Source organism: Citrus sinensis, chromosome 6, assembly GCF_022201045.2.
Source record: "Citrus sinensis cultivar Valencia sweet orange chromosome 6, DVS_A1.0, whole genome shotgun sequence".
NCBI lineage: Eukaryota > Viridiplantae > Streptophyta > Magnoliopsida > Sapindales > Rutaceae > Citrus > Citrus sinensis.
In genome coordinates this window covers 17,295,141-17,314,831 of record NC_068561.1, presented here as the reverse complement: position 1 = coordinate 17,314,831, position 19,691 = coordinate 17,295,141, and the positions used below count along the sequence as shown (strand labels likewise).

Below are 19,691 nucleotides of genomic sequence, written 5' to 3'. Positions count from 1 at the left end.
AGTTTTCAGTATCCAAAAGTCCTTCACCAAGCATATACGTTGTTTTTGGAATATTGGAAGCAAACTGCACGGCACGCCGTAGGTTATGGTCATACCTTCCAATGGGCAAAATCTGGCCGTTCATACATCCATTATTCCAAAAGACTTTGATCGAATATCATAAGGGCTGATTTTTTAAGGGTCTATGGAAACAATCATGAACTCTCCGCTCTGTTTCCTTCAAACAATTCGTGTCACGGCAATAAAAATAAGCCAAACTTTGAGATGTCTTCCTTTTCAAGAACATCTCGTATCACAATTTTTGTCCTAGATTGCACTTTAATCTGAAATCGAATCTCTGGCGTCGATCAGCTACTATTTGTAAGGATAGGGACAAGAAAGCCAATGTTAATCAAACGACAAAACTACCCTTACAATTGATGTGAACTGTCTTAAATTCGATGGATAAAATGGTCATATGATTATCATAGCAACTTCAACAAGTCACCACTCCCCACTTTGGTCGGTCCAAGGAGACAAGAACATTCCGAAATCTCAAGAAAAAGCTACTCTGAAAATCTGTCCTCCCTTTCAGTTTTCTCTATATCTCTCTTTCAGGAGCTTGCTACGGTACATTATCTCTTTCAAAGTTTAAAGAAAGCAAGAAAAGTGAAGGGAAAACATGGTGGATGGGAAGATAAAAAATGCGTTAAGTGGGTGCATAAAAACCACAAAGGGGCCTTGGAAAGTTCACAAAACAACAAAAGATGGAGCTAAAGTGACCAAGTATCGATTCCCAAGTGAAAAAGAGAGGCAAAGGAACAAGGAAAGGGAGCAAAGACGGCGAGCGGTGGCGAAGAATATATTTGCTGGCCTGCGGAAGTATGGCAACTACAAGCTTCCCAAGCATGCTGATAACAATGACTTATTGAAGGCTCTTTGTGTCGAAGCCGGTTGGCATGTTGAAGAAGATGGTACCACTTACAAGAAGGTACATATATATTGTTATGCATGTATTATAGCCTTCATAATTTTTATTTTTCCTGAAACACAACGAGTATCGTTTTTCACTTTTTTACAGCAGGAATTCGTGTCAGGATTGCCAAGCTTGATCAGCATTGAGTTGCCGTCTCGGACTCTGGTAACCATTGAAGATCAATCAGGAGATCAAGATTATTGTACTTGCAATAATCACATGGTTTCATTTGAAGAGTCTCAAGAAGGGTTTGGTGTTAACCTCTCACTGTACTTGCAATAATCACATGGTTTCATTTGAAGAGTCTCAAGAAGGGTTTGGTGTTAACCTCTCACTGTCATTGTCACTTGCGAGTTCATCAAGCAATCTTGTTTGAGGGAAAGTGGTCAATATGGGATTTGGCATGAGAAGAAAGGTGGTATATTCAAAAAAAAAAAGGAGAAAAAAAAGGAAAATGATAGTAGATACATATAGTGTTGTTCCTTGATGAATCTATCTTCACTTTTCAATTCTCTGTTACACCAAAATATAAATTAAAAGTTTGTGTGGAGAAATTGGGCAATATTATTTTCTCGATGCGTGTATCTGTCAAAGCACTTTGTAACTTTCAACAGCAAAGGAGAGGCCTCGGCCCTGGAGAGATTGGAGATGGCCTTCGTGCCCGAAGAGAATGATCCTTATTCGTTCAGCTGGTTTAGGCCCCTTGCATTTTCTGATTCTTTATGGGATGGGCCCAGTGCCAACCAAAAGTCCAGGATGGTTTAATTTATATTAATCTAACATTTGAAACCAATTTGTCCGAACAAACTAGCAACAATCCTCAGTTCAGTTTTTGACCCCAAAGGATTGAACATTATATTTATGATGTGTTTACTTATTAGAAATGAGAATGAGAATTAAGAAATAAAAATAATTGATGTGTTTACTTATTTAAATAAGAGTTAGAATTAACTATTGGGCTTTAACCAAGTAGTTAGAACCACTCTTGTGAGGGAAGTGGTTCAAACTCCCATAGAAGTATTGTGTGGGCTTAATTTAAATTTCCTTCCTTATCTTTTGAGTAAAAGTTGAAATCCCTCGAATATTAGAGATGATTTAAATATGAGTTGTGCTATATAAGAGTTGATATAAATTAATCACAGTTATTATGTGATTATAAATACCAGTTATAGTATCATGTAATATGTTGTATCTTGACTAACAGTCTCATGTATTAAAAAAAAAAAAGAGTTGGAGTCATAGTGGTGAGCCCCACCTAAAATTTAAAATGATTACTTAAAATTTCCACTCCCATAGAGGTGTGAATGAGATTTCCATTCCCTAAAATGATCTATTACCCCACTTAAATCTTAAAATTTTTATTTTATCCTTCCTACTACTACTATTATTATTATTATGATTTATAATTATCCATTTCAATTTCAAAATCAAATAAACACATTAATAGTAGTACAATTCATTACAATTCTGATTCCCACAACTAAAATAAATAATTTATTCTGATTCTTATTCCCCGTTCTGATTCCAATCTGATTCGATTCTAACCCATTCCAATTCGAATTACTAATTAGTTTTCAGTATCCACTGTTGTAAGATAAAAGCAGCACTAAAAGTTGAAACCTTCCACTAACACCGACATCAGCAGTAATACCATACGCTATTTGAACACCACTAACCTTAAATAAACTTTCCAATTTTCTATATGAAACCACTGAGAGACCTTTAATTGATACATTGGTTTCTAGTTTTCTACAAAAAATGAAATAGTAATTCATTCCATACGTCAGGTACACCAGGCAAACACCAATGAATGCAATCAGAGTAAGATGGCGGATTTGACAATTGTTGGGGCTTCAATGTTTCCCAGAATTTCCGGTAGATGGAAGGATGACCATCTTTTCGATACTCTGAAAGCTGAGTAATATTAAGAACTGTAACCTTTGAGCCCAACTTGCTGAGCACCTTATCCAACATGCGCATTGTAGGGAGGTCAGAACCGCTGCCCCAGTAGCCCTCCAGGTCTATGGGGATTTTTTCGTTGTAGCAGTTTCCTTCACTTCCTGGTTGCCACTCTCGACTCCTGGATAGGATAAATGTTCACATAAATCAACTGGAAGGATCACCAATCCATCAAGTAACAGAAGCACATCCCTTGTTCTGGTCTGTGAGAAACTTATCAATCATGGGGTTGCAGAATAAGTGATTGTTGATGCATATTTAATCAGTCCTTAGTTTGAATGATGCAAACAACTTTGCCAAAGGTGTTCATAAATTTTATTATAACAATCAAGATGAACAACTTGGCAATGAACAATGGTCTTTATTCTCATGTAATAAGGACATCAAGATGGGGTTCATGTCAGAAATGAGGCCAAACTGCAGAACCTAAAAGTTTGATGCTTAAAACTAACAATAAACAAGGAATTACTAAATCTGTGAACTTATTGGATGCGCAGAAAGCATTAGTTCTCAAATTACACAATTGAAGAAATGATTTTAATCAAAATTACCTACAATTTTCCATTAGTTCTCAATTTGATAATCCAAGCTGAGGATCAACAATTTCTAAATTGCACAACTAAGGTTGAATACTGACCAAGCTTGTGAAGTTGGTCACTCTATGCATAATAAAAGCCTTACCCCACATATCAACATTTCAACAAGTCTCATGGCCTTGGAACAAACTTTGCCGGCTTTTCAAGAATATATCTATATGGTAAGACAAAGAAGAATATTTCCGAGTAAGGAATATACTCACCAGAGATGTGTTGGCGACATGGTGACAAAAAATACTCGCTTCTTCAGAGGATTGAGTTTAGAAGCCACCCAGTCGGCCCAGGCACTCATTGCCAACTCCATGGCCCCCAGGCCATCTAATTCTTCACAAAGTCCATTTTCCTCAGAACTCCATCTGCAAAAAAGTTGCAGTTATAGTTATAACTATTTATAAATACCTATATAACCCATTTCTCCTAAACTAGAAACTGAATGCTAGAATACTTACAACAGCTTGACTGGGCCCTGTCTCCACCACAAGTAAGAGTTGAAAACCAGAATGTCAGCCTGTTCCCACTGTGATGAATGCTTAAGCACTGAATCCGGACAGATTATCCGCTCATCCAATCTGTGATTCACTGGATCATCAGAATTGGATTCTACAAGGAGTGGAGCCCACAAAAATTCCACAGTGGCATTGTACTCCTGTGGATGAAACAACAAAAAATAAATAAATAAATAAAACATGACAATTTCACAGATATAGTTATGTTCTATAAAGCACATAGTGGAAAGAAACAAAGTCACATTTTCCTCTAGATATTTAAGGATATTCATTTCAATTATAATTTGTACTCCAATTTCTGAGACAAGGGTTCCGGCTTACCTCTGCTCTAAAAATGGTAAGCTGCGCATTTGGCGTGATGGATCTCTTATTTTCAGGAATCACTGACTGTAACAGACACAACATCGATATCCATTGCCCCCTGTTTAGCGAATCCCCTACAAACATAAGCCTCTTCCCTCTCAACTTCTCCCACATTTCAGTTGCATTCCATCTACAGAACCATAACAACAAAATAAACACAAACACAAATGAATCCCTCAACAAGAAACTCCAAAATTTCCAAATTCATACACTCCAATATTTCCATGTTACTAGGACTGCATTTCTTCATCCACAATCAAACTTGATCACAATTTAAAAAGCTGTAGGATACATGTATCCTCATTTCACGTTAACAACTTTCGGCAAACCTCTAAAAGTAAAAATTAACACCAACATAACTAGCAATCAAGTAGCTTGGCAGAGTGCCAACCGCAAGCAAATATCAATCAAAATAACAGCATGGTTTCCCCAAAAATTCATTATTCATAGTTTTCCCGAAGAGTTTACCTCTTCAAATTGCAGTTATGGGGCTGCCATCTCCAGTACTGATACCGCACATCAGACCGTCCATGCTTGTGACATGCCAATTGGTCTGACATGTACGGACACTGAGACTCATTGTACAATGGATATGAGGCATTATCAAACACCCATTTGCCCGAAAACACATCACACCTCTCTGAACCCACCCTCCTCCGACCCGATTTCACTCTCGGGTCAGCCCACCCGATTTTCCACCCGCTGTACTCCCTCGTAGCATTGCATTTGCTAAATCTATCCAGCACCTCTAAAATCCGAAACAAAGCACAAAAATTAAACAGCCCGGATAACAAAAAAATAAAATTTAAAATTTAAAACAAATCAAGGAACAAGGCAAACTCTTTTACCTGATTTTCTATCAAAAAGATTTGGTTGAATGTAACGGACGGGAGCTTCTTGATGATCATGACGTGAGTCTTGATGGATTCGCTGAATGCTAAGTTCATTGTAGAGGATTGAACAGACTATAAAGACAAGAAAGAAAAGTGCAATCAAAGGAGAGTGGGTTCTTTTCCTGTTACATCTTTGACTTTGAGTCATGATTATTAGTTTATTTGAAGTGAAAACGGTGACTCGCGCGACTCAAGAGAAGAAGAGATACGCACGAGCACAGCTGCACAGCTGCACAGCTGCACAGTAACTGTGAGAGATGTGCAGCTGCAGCTTAGTTGTAACCTGTAATAAAAGCGGCGGGGATGTGATGATGATTTTAATCAGATTTAATTGATTAATAAATAAATAAATAAACAAAGTCGGTCAAATTATAGTTTTTTTTTTTAAAAGAACATAATTCTTAGCTGGAGTATTTTTGGTTTGACCAATCAGATTTTGCCTAAGATGGACCAATGTTGGAGGTTAGGGAGACCCTCGTCAGTCTTATTGACGAAAACAGATAATCATATAAATTTTTTCAAATATGCGGGTTGAGAGCAGTCCATCCTTGATCTTAAAAAATTTACAAGTACGGCTTCATTTTTTACAATTTTGTCACAAAGGTCCTTACCTTTGAAATCCGTTAATAGATCAACGGGAAAAGGACAAACACACCCCCAACGTTTAAGTAAAGGGACAAAAATCCTCCTAATATTTTAAAAAAGATATTTACACCATAATTTATTATAATTTTATTATTATACCCTTCTAGCATATAAAAAATTATTAGATTATCCAATTTATCTATATATTATTAATAAAATTATAAATATACCCTCATTGCCTCATTCCTCTATTTAAATTTTTATTAATAACCAATTTTCAAAAAATGCATCTACACACTTAAAAAAAATTATAAATAAATTATAATTTTAAAAATAAAATTGGTTATTAATACCATAATAAATAACATATAAAATTGGTTATAAATGTATAAGTTTAAATGATTGACATGTGGAGAATTATTAAATATATAAGTTTAAAGTTTAAATAAAATTGGTTATTAATAACTAATTTTATTTACAATTTTTTTAAGTGTATAGATGTCTTTTTTTAAAATTAGTTATTGATAAAAATTTAAATAGAGGAATTGGGCAATGAGGGTATATTTATAATTTTTTTATAATATCCAATTTGTCTATTTATAATTTTATTAACAATATATAGACAAATTAGATAATCTAATAATTTTTTTATATGTTAGAAGGGTATAATGATAAAATTATAATAAATTGGGGTGTAAATATTTTTTTTGAAATATTATAGAAGTTTTTGTCCCTTTACCTAAACGTTTGGGGTGTGTTTGTCATTTTCCCTAGATTAATAACAGACTCAAGGATATGGGGTACTTCATTGTTTCAAAATTTTAGAAATATTTCGGTCAAAAGGGTGTCTCTCATCTCTTCTTCTTCTTTTTTTAACCCTTTCTTTTAATCAAACTTGTTGAAAGGAACTTAAGTCTCTAAATTTAAAAAAATTTATGAATTAAAAACTATTCATTTCAAGTATTTTTTTTATTTACAAATTGTACTCATCATTCTTATATAAATTAAGATTTAAAGGTTATTTTTCATAAATTTTTAATTATAATACTGATAGATTGTACTATTACACTTTAAAAAAAAGTTAAATTATTATCTTTATTAGTAAGTGGCTCTCAACATAATATGATACGGCACATTCGGTTTGGCAGGCTTACCATTGTCGGGATGTGTATGAAAAGAAAACATAAACCATGTCATTGTCTGTGATTTCACTAAAAATTGGGTGTTTTAATATTTTTTTTTTTAAACTGGAAACTTCATTAAAATGCAAAGATTACAGAGAAGTAAATAACCAAGGAGGTGGAACATGACTCCACTCCTCAAAGCCTGACAAAGAACCCCTACCCGAGCGGTAACATGGGCGGCAGTGTTCGCAGACCTTCGAACAAAAGAGAACTCAATATCTCCTATAAACTTAGCTAAAGCTAGACAGTCATCAAGAATAAGACCATACCCATTCGGACAAGAATAGCTTGCTGTGAGAGCTTTAAAAACCTGAATGCAGTCCATTTCTACTACAACACAAGACAAATGCCGCTTCTTAATCGAGCTAAGGATCTCACGCACACCAAGCGCTTCAGCATCCCTTGTACCAAAACTACCCAGGACAGATGCACAACAAGCTGCCACAAAAAGCCCATCAGAGTTGCGAATGACCCCTCCATAACTTACTTTTCCCTGAGCTGAAAATGTTACGGCATTAACATTACACTTAAGCCAACCTAACTGAGGAGGTGTCCAGCAAATTGCCCCATGACAGCCTTGGAAACAAGTAGCATTATTGACATCAGATTTCTGCCTCGCAGTTTGCCATTGAAACAAATAATTTCCAGCAGAGTTGAGGACATGACGCACACTACAGACTTTGTTATTCCAAACTTTCTCATTCTTCCGGTACCAGATCCTCCAGCATATCATGGCAACAAGGTTACACATCTCTTTATTACAGCAAGAAAAAACAAGCTCCAACCAATTAAGAAAGGAAGGTTGAGGTCCAATTAAACCAAGAGAAGAAGTCAGCCAACAAGTCTGAGCAAAAACATAGTTCACCAAAGCATGCACAACAGTTTCTTTTTGCTGATTGCAAAGGGAACATATAGGCATTACCTCGACTCTCTTCCAAATAAGATTATCGGTGGTGGGAAGCACATTTTGCGCAGCTCGCCAAAGAAAAACCTTCACCTTACTAGGCACCTCCAAGCTCCAAATTTTTCTCCAAATACCAGAAGATGGGGCGTTGACATAGTTATTAAGCAGTCTATAACAACTCCGAATAGTATACAACCCATGGGGGTCAGCCATCCAGTACCAAACATCCTTGTCTCTTCGAGAACTCAGCGGGATTTGCAAAATGAGGTTTCAGTCTCAAGTGTCAAAGAGATTTGTCACTACATCATAGTCCTATCTACGCTGCCCATGGACCATCAAACTGCTAACTGGAGCTGAAGCTAAACTTTCATTTAAGCTAGTGGAAATAAACTCATTATCTACATCAGGAAGCCAAGGATCCGACCCGATGAGAGTGTTCTGACCACTGCCAACCTGGATCCTACTACTGCGAACAATAATATGCTTGGCTGCAAACAGAGATCTCCACACAAAACTTGGATTATGACCTAAGACAGCCTCTACAATAGATGTGCGAGGGAAATACCGAGCTTTGAAAATTTGGCCAATCAGAGATTCTGGATTCGTTAACAGCTTCCAAACTTGTTTCCCCAACATTGCCACATTGAAATCGTGAAGGTTTTTGAAGCCAATTCCTCCAGTGGTCTTTGGTTTACACAGCAAATTCCATTTCATCCAGCAAATACCACCTCGCCCCTCACGTCTGCTTCCCCACCAGAAAGAGTTCATCATGGTTTCTAATTCTTTGCAAAGGTCTAGAGGCAAAAGATAAACCTGCATAGCATAATTGGGAATAGCTTGAGCCACTATTTTTAACAGAATTTCCTTTCCAGCTCCTGACAAAAAATTCATACTCCAGCTGTGAAACTTCTGCCATACCCTATCTCGAATATAACTGAAGACTTCCTTTTTATTTCTGCCAATAAAAAATGGTAAGCCAAGATAAGTGCCATGGTTAGCAGTAGAGGTAACCTCTAAAATATGACAAAGCTGCTCCTTAACATCTTCTTTAACATTCGAACTAAAGGAAATTGAGGATTTGCTGAAGTTCACCATCTGGCCTGACCCCTGACCATACACCCCAAGAATACACTTAATCACATGAGCTTCACTGTTGGTAGCCTTGAAGAACAAAAAGCAGTCATCCGCAAAAAATAAATGAGATACAACATGAGCTCCTCTAGCTACCTTAACCCCATGGAGCAAACTATCACGCTCATTCTTACGGATTAAAGCACTTAAACCCTCCGCACAAAGGATGAATAAGTACGGCGACAAAGGGTCCCCTTGACGAAGCCCTCTACTAGGAACAATAAGACCAATCTCCTTCCCATCCCGAATAACATGATACCGAACTGTAAAAACACATAGCATAATCAAGGTCACCCATTTACCATCAAAACCTAGCCTAAGCAACATAGCTTCCAAGAAATCCCATTCAATACGGTCATAAGCTTTCGACATGTCGATTTTAAGAGTAGCTGCCCCAATCTTTCCCTGATGTTTCCTCTTTAAAAAATGCATGATTTCAGAGGATATAAGGATATTATCGGTGATGGCTCGACCTGGTATAAAAGCACTCTGAGATTCAGACACTACAGAGCCCAGAACAATTTCATACGATTTGAGAGCATTTTAGCGACAATTTTATATAGGACATTGCATAACGCAATAGGCCTCATGTCCGAATGAGACTCTGGTTTTGATTTCTTAGGGATCAGCACAATATATGTGTCATTTAAGCCCTCAGGAAATGAGCAAGTAGCAATGAAATTTAAACATGCCTCCGTCACATCCTCACCAACATGAAGCCAAAATTGCTGATAAAAGGCCAGGTTCATACCGTCGTGACTTGGCGATTTGTCCGGGTGCATTTCGAAAAGGGCCCCTTAACCTGAGCGGTTGAAAAAGGTTCGAGAAGCAAATTGTTCTGCTCAGCAGAAACTTTTATCTCGACACAATCTAAAGACTCTACGTTTAGACAACCATCAGAAGTAAATAAATTGGAGAAGTAGTCAGAGATCAAACCATCGATGTTAGCCGAGGTGGTACACCAGTGTCCTTGAGCATTGCGGAGAATCGTAATAGAATTCCTTCGCTTTCTTGCAGTTGCCGTAGCATAAAAGAATCGAGAATTCATATCCCCTTCCTTGAGCCAAAGCAATCTTGATCTCTGCTTCCAGAAAACCTCCTAGCTGTGGACGAGCTCATTAAACCGTTTCCTGACCTCCGAAAACTCCTCAAGACCAGCTGAATCACGACGCCCCCTCAAGAGAGTCATCCGCCTCCTACACTCGGAAATATGGTTTCTGAAGTCCTGAGCTAAGTGGCCTCCCCATTGAAGTAAAGCAGTCTCGCACTCTGAAATTTTTTGCTGAATTGGATACCCACGCGAGGAAGACCAGCTGGACCGAACCACCTCTGCACAGTTTGCCTCTCTCAGCCACATATTCTCAAACCGGAATCTTTTAAGCCTACGGGAAAGAGCTAAAGGCTTTGGGTCCATAAAAATAAGTAAATGATCTGAGGAAGAAGACTCCAAACTCCAAACCTGAGCTTCTTTGAACCGGCTTATCCACAGATCAGTGGCTAGAACTCTATCCAACCTTTCCTCCACCCAATTATCCATCCCCTGAGACCGCTCCCATGTAAATTGATAACCTTCCATGTCGATGTCAAGTAATCCGCTATCCGACACAGCTTGTTTAAAACCCTGCAGCTTTCAATTGGGATGCTTATGCGTTCCTCGCTTCTCGTTTGCACCTAAAAGGTCGTTAAAATCCCCAATGCACACCCAAGGAAGAGATGACACAGCAGATAAAGTGCGAAGGAGGTTCCAAGAATCACGCCGACGACTGGATTCCGGGAAACCATAGAAGCCCATCATCCTCCACTTACCAAGCTCCTGATACTCAACCTCCACATCTATGAAGTTTTTAGAGAACTTTATTAATCTCACTTTGCTGTTTGCTTTCCAAAAGAGGGCAATCCCTCCACTACGGCCCAAAGGCTCAACGACAAACAGCCCCTCATAGCCCAACTTCAATTTTAATCTTTCTAAAGTATTTCTATTACAAAGAGTTTCAATAAGGAAAATAAAAACTAGTTTCTTACATTTGGCCCATTCCTCCAGCATTTGAATTGTCCGTGGTTGGCCCAGCCCACAACAGTTCCAGCTTAAGACACTCATTGGTCTCGGTGGGCCTGATTTACAGGGCCCACCGCTGGTCCATTTTTTTATTCAAGAGGTAAAAGCAACACTTGGGAAGATGCCTCTCCTTCAGAGCCCGTTTTGCTGCACAATCCAGCATGTGACCTTCTCCTTTTGGAATAATTAACAATTATTCCTTCATCCATATCTTCCCTAGAATCCGAATTGGTATCAATTTCATTTATTGCCCCCGCAACTTGCTTTCCTTTCACACGTGATAGAGTCTTAGTAGACACTAAGCTGTCACCTTTCTTATTAACTACCATGCTTCCCACGTCCTCGTTCCCCTCGAGGTTCTTAAGGATGGCATACCCGGGATTTGCGGCAAGAATTCGGTCAATTGCCATGGTAACTGCAAAGTCTCCGTACCTTCATTTTTCCTCAGCAGCTTCCTCCGGTGGGATAGATCTCAGCCACCGATCGCCGGAGTTCATCGCATTTCTTCTATTTGGTGCCTTCATCCAGTGACCATAGGCTTTCACAATCTCCCCAGAAGTGCATTCATACAATTGAGGACACTGTTTTTCAGTATGGCCAAGTAATCCACAAATAAAGCAAAAGATGTTGAGGCGTTCGTATTTAAAATCCACCCAAATCCAGTCTCTGCCAGCCTTCTTTAGCTTCATCCTTAACTTCAAAGGTTTTTTAACATCGATAGCCACTCGGATGCGCATATAGTTTCGCCAAACCCCCATTAAGTTATGCTCATCGGATTCCAGAAAAGTGCCTACGTAGTTGCCAATGTCTTTTAAAATTTTCGCAGACATGAATCCTATTGGGAGGTTATAAACCTAGGTCCAAAATGAGGTAAAGTAAAGTGGAACATTCCTAGGTTGTTCGTTCTCCTCCAGCCGCTTAACAAGCAGAATATGTTGATCAAACGTCCAAGGTCCTGAGTCGAGAACCCTTTTCACATCCACTTCATGGAAGAATTGAAATAGAAAAAGCGAGGGGGATAAATCCTTAATGCAGACTCCCTTCCCTGGCCTCCATACCGAAGCCATTGTATTCTTCATGGCAGGGAAGTTAATAACTTTATCCGTAAGAAATCTGCCCACTAGACATAACTGAAAATCAATGCTCGCTGGACCACCCTCGTTGCCAACGTCTCCTTCAACAATGAGCCCCCTGTCCTCCTCCTCAGCCAAACTGATATGAGCATAACCATTATTAATCTCGATCTCCGGGTTTCCTTCAGACATCGCCACTGACGAATAGAGAGAAAGGCAAGAAAATTAGCTAGAAAATTTAAATTCTGCAGAGAAGAAACTTGTCATACAGACAAGACGAGACAAACTTGTACCAAGACAAGAAAAAAATTCTTTTTTCCTTCCTTTAAAAGTAAGAAAAAAAAAGTTTTGGTGTTTTAATATTATTATATTATTGAAAAATGATTTAATAAATAATAGATACTAAATATCAGTATATTCTAATACAATGGTTTGATTGAAATCATTTTTTAATCAAATGAAGTCATGATACCCATGTATCTTTGTTGGATTATCATCTAGACTCCATGCGAGGGAGTCAACAGATTATACATATTTTTCATAAAATATTTAAGGGAGGCATGAGAGTTATGATAATGAGTCTGGCTAATTTTGTCTTAGCATAAGAATTCCCATTTATATGAAGAGATGTAAGTGGATTTATTGATTACTCCCATTCTTTGGCATGAAAAATTTAACTTGTTTTAAAATGCTTAGTGGAATGTTTTAGCTTAGTTTACCATAAAATGATGGTGATCTTAAATTCTTAAATAAATGTATTAATCTGTTTTTATCCTCTTCAATCTGATTAGCAAACCAATTGTTACCAGTTTTAATTGTCTGACATGTGTAATATATTTAGCATAAATGCATAACAGAAGGGCCACGCGAATGTAGCTCAGATGGCCATGGATACCTTTGTGTTTGTAAGAGTATTTTGGGATCCGGATTTTCTTCTAGATATTTTCTCTCCTAATCCTCCAGTATAAGGTTTCGAAGGATCTATTAACATGTGTCATTAATAAAATTAAAAGATTAAGATTTTGTTTTAATTAATTTTTACTTAAATAAATATCTAAACTCGCGTGTGACTCTTGTTTATTTATTTTTTTAGTTATTTTTTGTAAATTCCAGATCCCACTTATAAAAACAATGCGGTTAAAGATTTTATTATTATTATTATTATTATTTATTTGTAGGGAAAGAAGAAATGCAGAACTTATTGGACGGATTATCCTTAGACCAGGTTCTAAGCCGATGAAACTTGATGAGATTCAAGCATACTTGCAAAAAGCTCGGCAGCCATCGAGAGCTTGGCACTTAATCCCATTGGTCAAAGGCTTCTTCGATATTCACTTCAATAATGAAAATGATAAGAGAAAGACTTGGGGTAGTGGAACATGTGTGCTGCCTCAAGGGCTTTTAGGTTGTATCAATGGCAAACAGAGCAATCGTTATCCTCAGCAAAACAATTAGCATCATCTTTTTAACAATTAGAAGGAAATCGGCGAGAGTTGAGAGAGAAAACATTTGTTGGAAAATTTTTGACAAGGGTCGCACATGGGTTTGAATGTCTTTTTAAGTAAAAATTAATTAAAACAAAATTTTAACAATTTAATTTTATTAATGAGACATGTCAATGGATCCTTGAAAGTTTAGGAGAATTATGAGAGAAAATGCCTAGGAGAGGATCCACATCCATTCAAGTAATATAATAAGAGATAAAAATTGGTATTTAGTGGATCAGATTACTTAATTTTATTCAAACTTTTTTTTTTTGAAAAAATTAATATTGAAACTAAAGTCTAACTTTAGTAGTAAGGAGCGGCCATATAATCTCCAAATTGGCTAGCTTTACCACTTAGGTCTGTGAAATTTTTTAAAAAAATTTACCTGAGAAGAAAATGAAACTATGATTCCTCCTGTGATATGAAAATGTGCAGATATATAAGAATTAATAAGCTTCAGTCCTATTTTGATTGAGACATGAACTTTGTTACACTTATATTTCAGTGATTTTAATTCCAACTTAGCTTCTCAATGCTGTAAAATGTAAGCATAAACAAGCTCATTCCACACATCAGGCACTCCAGGAAGGCACCAATGTATGCAATCTGCATAGCTGCTAGGGTTTGAAATTTGATCTTCTGTTAAAGCTTCCCATTGCTTTCTGTAAATCGATGGATGACCTTCTTTTCTGTACTCTGAGAGCTGAGTAATGTTAATTATTTGCACATTTAAGCCTCTTGTGATTAGTTCAGCCAGAACAGATTCAACTATGCCCATCATTTTTAAGTCTGTCTCTCTTCCCCAATATCCTTCTTGCACTATTTGTTCTGTTTCACCATAACAGTTCCCATTTTTAGCTCCTCCCCATTCTTCAGACCTATATTGGAATTGCACACATTAGAGTAGAACCCATTAGTAACCACGTTTCAGGTTAATTTTGTAAATAAACTTAAAAGGTATTAATATATATAGTTGACAAAAAGTAATTTCATTTCACTTTTACTTGACAGTTATTGATTTTATTTCACGACAATTGGGTTCAAGAATTAAGAGGATGAATGTATCGTGTATACCTTTGATGAGTAGGTGACATGCTAACAAAGAACAATTGGGTCTTGTTTCGATTGATGTTCACTTCCAGCCATTCTGACCAAGTTCTCAATGCCATCTCATAAACTCTAGGCATTAGTACATCTTTGTGAATTCCATCAGGGCTTCCAAAAGATCCCCACCTAATTAATCGTTTTGCATTACAAATATCAAATGATAGTTCAATTAATTGATTATAGTAATTTTGTAACAAGAGAAGAAGCAGAGTTAAAATAATGTTCTTACAAGACTTCCATTTGGGATCTTTTCCACCAAAGATAGGAGTTGAAAACAAGAATGTCTGCATCAGTCCAATATCTAGCATGCTTTTCAATTGCCTGAACCCTTACAATCCGATCTGGTAATCGGTGATTCACTGGATCATCTGAGTTTGATTCCACCAGCAGTGGTGTCCAGTAAAACTCAATGGTGGCATTGTATTCCTTCGATTTTATGAATCAATCATTAGAATTAAATGTGCAACATAACTTAAAATTACGAGCCAGTATTCTCTACTGAATTCAGAGATAATCACTTGAGCAAAATAATATCTGCAATTTATGGGCTGACAAAATAAATCATGACAAATAAATGGGTTTTGAGCATACTTGGGTGATTGAAGCATGGAAAGTGCTTCTGAAAAAAAACATTGAAATATCAGCCCAAGCCCATTTAGAGATTATGTTTTGTACTTGATAAGAATCCATATAAAAATGAAAATAAAGAAAATAGTTCACATCTGAACATATTCGTGCAATTAGTTGAGGTTACCTACAAAGAATAGCAATCGTACGACGATATTCAGAAACTAATATAAACTCACAGTGGCCTTGAAGATGATCAATGAGCCATTTTGCTTGTAATGCATAGATTTAAGCTTCGGAGGGATTGACGAATCGACCAAGCACACCATTGATACCCACTGACCTCTATTCAAAGAGTCTCCAACAAACACAAGCCGCTTGTTTCTCAGCTTCTCTAGCAATTTTGTGGCATTGAACCTAGCTTATTATCATAAACAACACAACACAGTCCCACAAAAACTCAAAAACACTGCAAAAACACAACCTTGATTAACTTCATCATTCACTTGTAATATCATATAATCAAAATATATTATAACTCTCAAGTTCGGACGTTTGAAGACTGATTCATTATTCATAGAAACTCCACGTGAATTAAGTTAATACGAAACATGAGTAACTGTACATTTCATAATATAAACATCCACGCCAGATACAGGTTGTATCTCTAGAGCGGACATCCGTATATTTTAAAATATAGATTTGAGGCTGAACAGACCTGGGGAGGTCACAGTGGTGAGGCTGCCACCTCCAAAACTGATAGTTCAAATCCTTTCTTCCGAATTTCTCACAAGCCAACTGATCCGACATGAACGTGCACTCCTTCTCTTTGTACAAAGGATAAGATTTGTTGTCGAACACCCATTTGCCTGAAAACAAGTTACACCGCGGCGGCGACGACAACAGCAAGTCGCGGGAACGTTTGCTTGTTATTAACCTATCTTCAACGAGCTGCACATTGTTTTGAGTTACATAAACGGCGGCAAAGAATAGGAGGGCAATGAGCAGCGCGACGAGGGATTGAAAGATGCTTCTGATTGCCCATGTTGCTGCTGGAACTATAAGCTGTCTTTTAGCTGCCATTGATATGATGATAAATGAAACTTCCTCTTTTGCTTTCGTTTGTATTCTGTTTCTTCCTTTTTGAAGTTTCGGTTGCAGTTGTCGGCTACTGTGTGTGTGAGAGCTTTTTTTTTTAATAATTTCGTTTTCAGGGATTAGGAGTAGTGGAAGTAACTGTAAGCTCTTGGTTGTTTACTGAAAGCAATTGACAGCACGAACTTGTCGTTGGTTGGGGCTGCTATGCTTTACCAAAACACTCTTTAAAATATTCGTTATATCCAATAGCTTATGAGGGTAGTTTTACGTGTATTTGCATCAAAGATACCGTACGTATTGCTTGGCCTCATGCTCACGATGATACGGCGGCTAAAAGTTAATTACTCGCAAGTGAATATAACATTTTATGAAAATAGTCTTTTTTTATCCCATTAAATATTTTATGCCAAGCGGGATATATATGGGCGTCTTTGAAGTTCTGTCAATTAAACCAATTCATAATAATATAGCGAAACAGTAATTAAACTGTTAGTATGGAATATATCAAACTAAGAGTGTTAATCATTTGTTTGTACTCCGTAAGGAGCGCAAGTGAGCGATCTATACTATAATACATATCCTGATCAATTGTATATCTACACATTTAATTAAGTTGTGAGTCTGGTAAAGTAATTATAGTAAAAAAAAAAAAAACTTAGTAATCAATATTAGAGTTCTTATTTGCTACTCCTTCGTCTTGAATTAGCTTCCTATAATGTAAAATCGAAGAGAAAGACAAGAAAAGCGTTAAAGAAAAGATATGTAAGTAATTAGAGAAGCCGACTTCAAATTAATTATGCTCCAATTCTCCAACATTATTTAGGAAGTAAAACCTCTAACGTGTGTATTGAGAATTTTAAACAAAGCTTAAAGTTGAATCTTATTGTTATTCATTTATATAATTCAGCAATTGAGGTCTTTGAGTGCCTTAAAGAATTTGGTCTAATGGATGATACGCAGTTTTACTTAATTTACTGGGTTACTTGAGTTTTAATTCTAAAGAGGTACTGAGGTAGGAGAATGAAAAAAAATCAATTTTAATATACTCCATCCACCTCCTATCCTTTTTTTTTTTTAAATGATAATAAATTGAGGTCTTTTAATTAGAGGCAATAGTTGGCAACTTAAATGAGAAAAACCGAGTCTGTTAGCTATGTATTTTTCAATATTTCAGTTATGCCTGAGCTGTTGTGATCAAATGAAATATCTGAAAATGAAAATTAGGTTAAGGTGGTTGAAATCTCCACATCCAAATATATACGTTATCGTTAAGATACCTCAAGATTTTCAAGGCTAGCTCCTCCTAGCCAGCCTTATCCGGAATTTTGATCTTTTGCCGTTTGTGTATGCAAAGCTTTTGAATGCTCATATGACCTTTCCTAATGATATAAGAAGATCGATGCACAGTCATGATCAGTAGCAACTAACAAGTCAAAATCGATGTCTATGGATAAACAGAATCTATATTGATTTAGATTTGCGAAGCACCATGAGACAGGCAAATATGTCACGAATTCAACATGTATTTTACCGGGGAAAAAACAGAAAGGATGGATATTTTATAGTGACGATACGAATTTAAGGATTAACTTTATTTTACTCTCACAAATATATAAAATTATGCCAAATCTCTAATTTTATTTGAAAACTTGTGGAGTTTTAAGTTTTTCTTACCAAAGTTAGCACGAGATATATATACACACATATATGATCATGTCATCATGACTACAATGGACCAAGATTAGGTCAATCCAAAGTATAAAACTAAAACGCAGGCTACATTTGGAATTTAAAGAATTATACAAACTTTTAATTCACATTTGGAGTTAAGGATGCTGCTATTGACGTGGAAAATCAAAGAGCAAGGCCATTATTTGTTATATATAAGAGATTTTGGTGGCAAGGTAGAGCAGCAGCTACAAACAGCTTCAAGTTTCATGAGAATGTGGCCTATGTACGTAGAAGCTGAAGCAATTGAGTGGAAAATTCAGGGAGCAAAAGATGTGGACTTATCATGTGCTATTATTCATGAAACAAATTGCCAAGAGGTTGTGGACTAGCTAAATACAGAAAGGGTAGCAAGACATATATTCTTTGATAGTTTCTCACATTCAAGATAGCAAGAAAGATTTTTAAATTGTTCAAATACAATACAATCCTAGAGTCTGTAATGTTAATGCCAATTTTTTGGCCAAGATGGCTTTAGAATTTAAAATTGATGGACAATATAGTATCAGAAGTTACATGTTTTATTTATTCTTTGAATCACTGAAACCATGACTTTTCTGCTAAAAAAAAAAATATTCACAATTGTTGTCCAATGTAATTAGTTACTCTCACGCATAAGAGACTGGGTGATTGACAAATATACCAACGAGGTATTGGTTCAGCTGGCGCCGGCTGAACCCCTTAGGTGGCTCAACTGGGTTTGCTCTCCAGTTCGAGTCCCCTGGGAGTCGTCCTCGTTGGGAGGACTTTATTGGCACCCGGCCCGAATCCGGAATGGTCAGGGTCCAATGTGGTCACCGGATATCGGATGGTTAAAGACAAAAAAAAAAGAGACTGGGTGATTGACAAATATTAAATATTTTTTAATTGTGTACAATATAATAATTGATAACTAAAATAAATATTTTATATTATTAATTTTAAATTTTATTTTGTTATCTTAATATAATTAGTAGTAATAGTAATAATAATAATAATGATTATGATGGTGATGATAATAACAATAATAATAATTTATTTAAAGTTATTGATTTTATTCTTTAATCAATAAGTATAATTTTAGATTTTTATAATATATATGGGAATATATATGAAATTGTATTAAATATAAAAGTGATTTTCAAAATTTGCAGCAGAATGGGTGATTTTACTAAAAATAATTTTTTAAAAAATTTATCAAACACAAATTTAAATTTTTAAAAACACTTTTTGAACTTCTGAAAAGGAATCCCAAACGGTCCCTTATTCCTATTCATTACATATACAATCTTTTGCCTTAGAGATGGAAAGTATTAAGTACTGCTTTTCATTAAATTTGGTTTCTCATATTCTCCTTTAGCAAATAACAGAAGAGATGTGAGATTCATATGGGCGTTGGCCCCCCAAGCTACTTGTTAGTTGTGATTATGGTCCTCGATCGAAGCCACACAAGTGACCAACTTTGGTGGATGAAGAGATAAATAATCATGCAGTCTTCTTTTTAAAGAATAAATAAACAA

General features: G+C 36.4%; 5 protein-coding genes across 6 annotated transcripts; 1 reads left to right on the top strand and 4 right to left on the bottom strand.

The window, feature by feature from the left end:
* Positions 1-54: 54 nt before the first annotated feature.
* Positions 55-1,291, top strand: LOC107177440 (protein BRASSINAZOLE-RESISTANT 1-like). Of its 2 annotated transcripts, none has more exons than XM_015531213.3 (2): positions 55-970; positions 1,064-1,291. In XM_015531213.3, exons 1-2 carry the CDS (start codon positions 662-664, stop codon positions 1,235-1,237), a joined length of 483 nt encoding a protein of 160 aa, XP_015386699.2. In that variant the 5' UTR covers positions 55-661; the 3' UTR covers positions 1,238-1,291. The 2 variants fall into 2 exon arrangements, with proteins under 2 accessions (XP_015386699.2, XP_024956044.2); XM_025100276.2 differs by having other exon boundaries at positions 1,061-1,291.
* A 1,267-nt stretch (positions 1,292-2,558) lies between these two features.
* On the bottom strand, positions 2,559-5,579 carry LOC102628252 (protein trichome birefringence-like 35). Its single transcript, XM_006481044.4, has 6 exons — positions 5,228-5,579; positions 4,848-5,127; positions 4,338-4,509; positions 3,960-4,156; positions 3,714-3,866; positions 2,559-3,035 (listed from the first exon to the last, which is right to left on the bottom strand). Exons 1-6 carry the CDS (start codon positions 5,418-5,420, stop codon positions 2,705-2,707), a joined length of 1,326 nt encoding a protein of 441 aa, XP_006481107.1. The 5' UTR covers positions 5,421-5,579; the 3' UTR covers positions 2,559-2,704.
* A 1,520-nt stretch (positions 5,580-7,099) lies between these two features.
* LOC107177439 (uncharacterized) lies at positions 7,100-8,158 on the bottom strand. Its single transcript, XM_015531212.1, has one exon. It carries the CDS (start codon positions 8,156-8,158, stop codon positions 7,100-7,102), a length of 1,059 nt encoding a protein of 352 aa, XP_015386698.1.
* Positions 8,159-10,175: 2,017 nt separating this feature from the next.
* Positions 10,176-10,652, bottom strand: LOC127903122 (uncharacterized). Its single transcript, XM_052443790.1, has one exon. The coding sequence runs from the start codon at positions 10,650-10,652 to the stop codon at positions 10,176-10,178; it is 477 nt and encodes a 158-aa protein (XP_052299750.1).
* A 3,449-nt stretch (positions 10,653-14,101) lies between these two features.
* LOC102627956 (protein trichome birefringence-like 34) lies at positions 14,102-16,632 on the bottom strand. Its single transcript, XM_006481043.4, has 5 exons — positions 16,085-16,632; positions 15,606-15,783; positions 15,029-15,225; positions 14,767-14,925; positions 14,102-14,570 (listed from the first exon to the last, which is right to left on the bottom strand). Exons 1-5 carry the CDS (start codon positions 16,447-16,449, stop codon positions 14,222-14,224), a joined length of 1,248 nt encoding a protein of 415 aa, XP_006481106.1. The 5' UTR covers positions 16,450-16,632; the 3' UTR covers positions 14,102-14,221.
* Between the last annotated feature and the right edge of the window lie 3,059 nt (positions 16,633-19,691).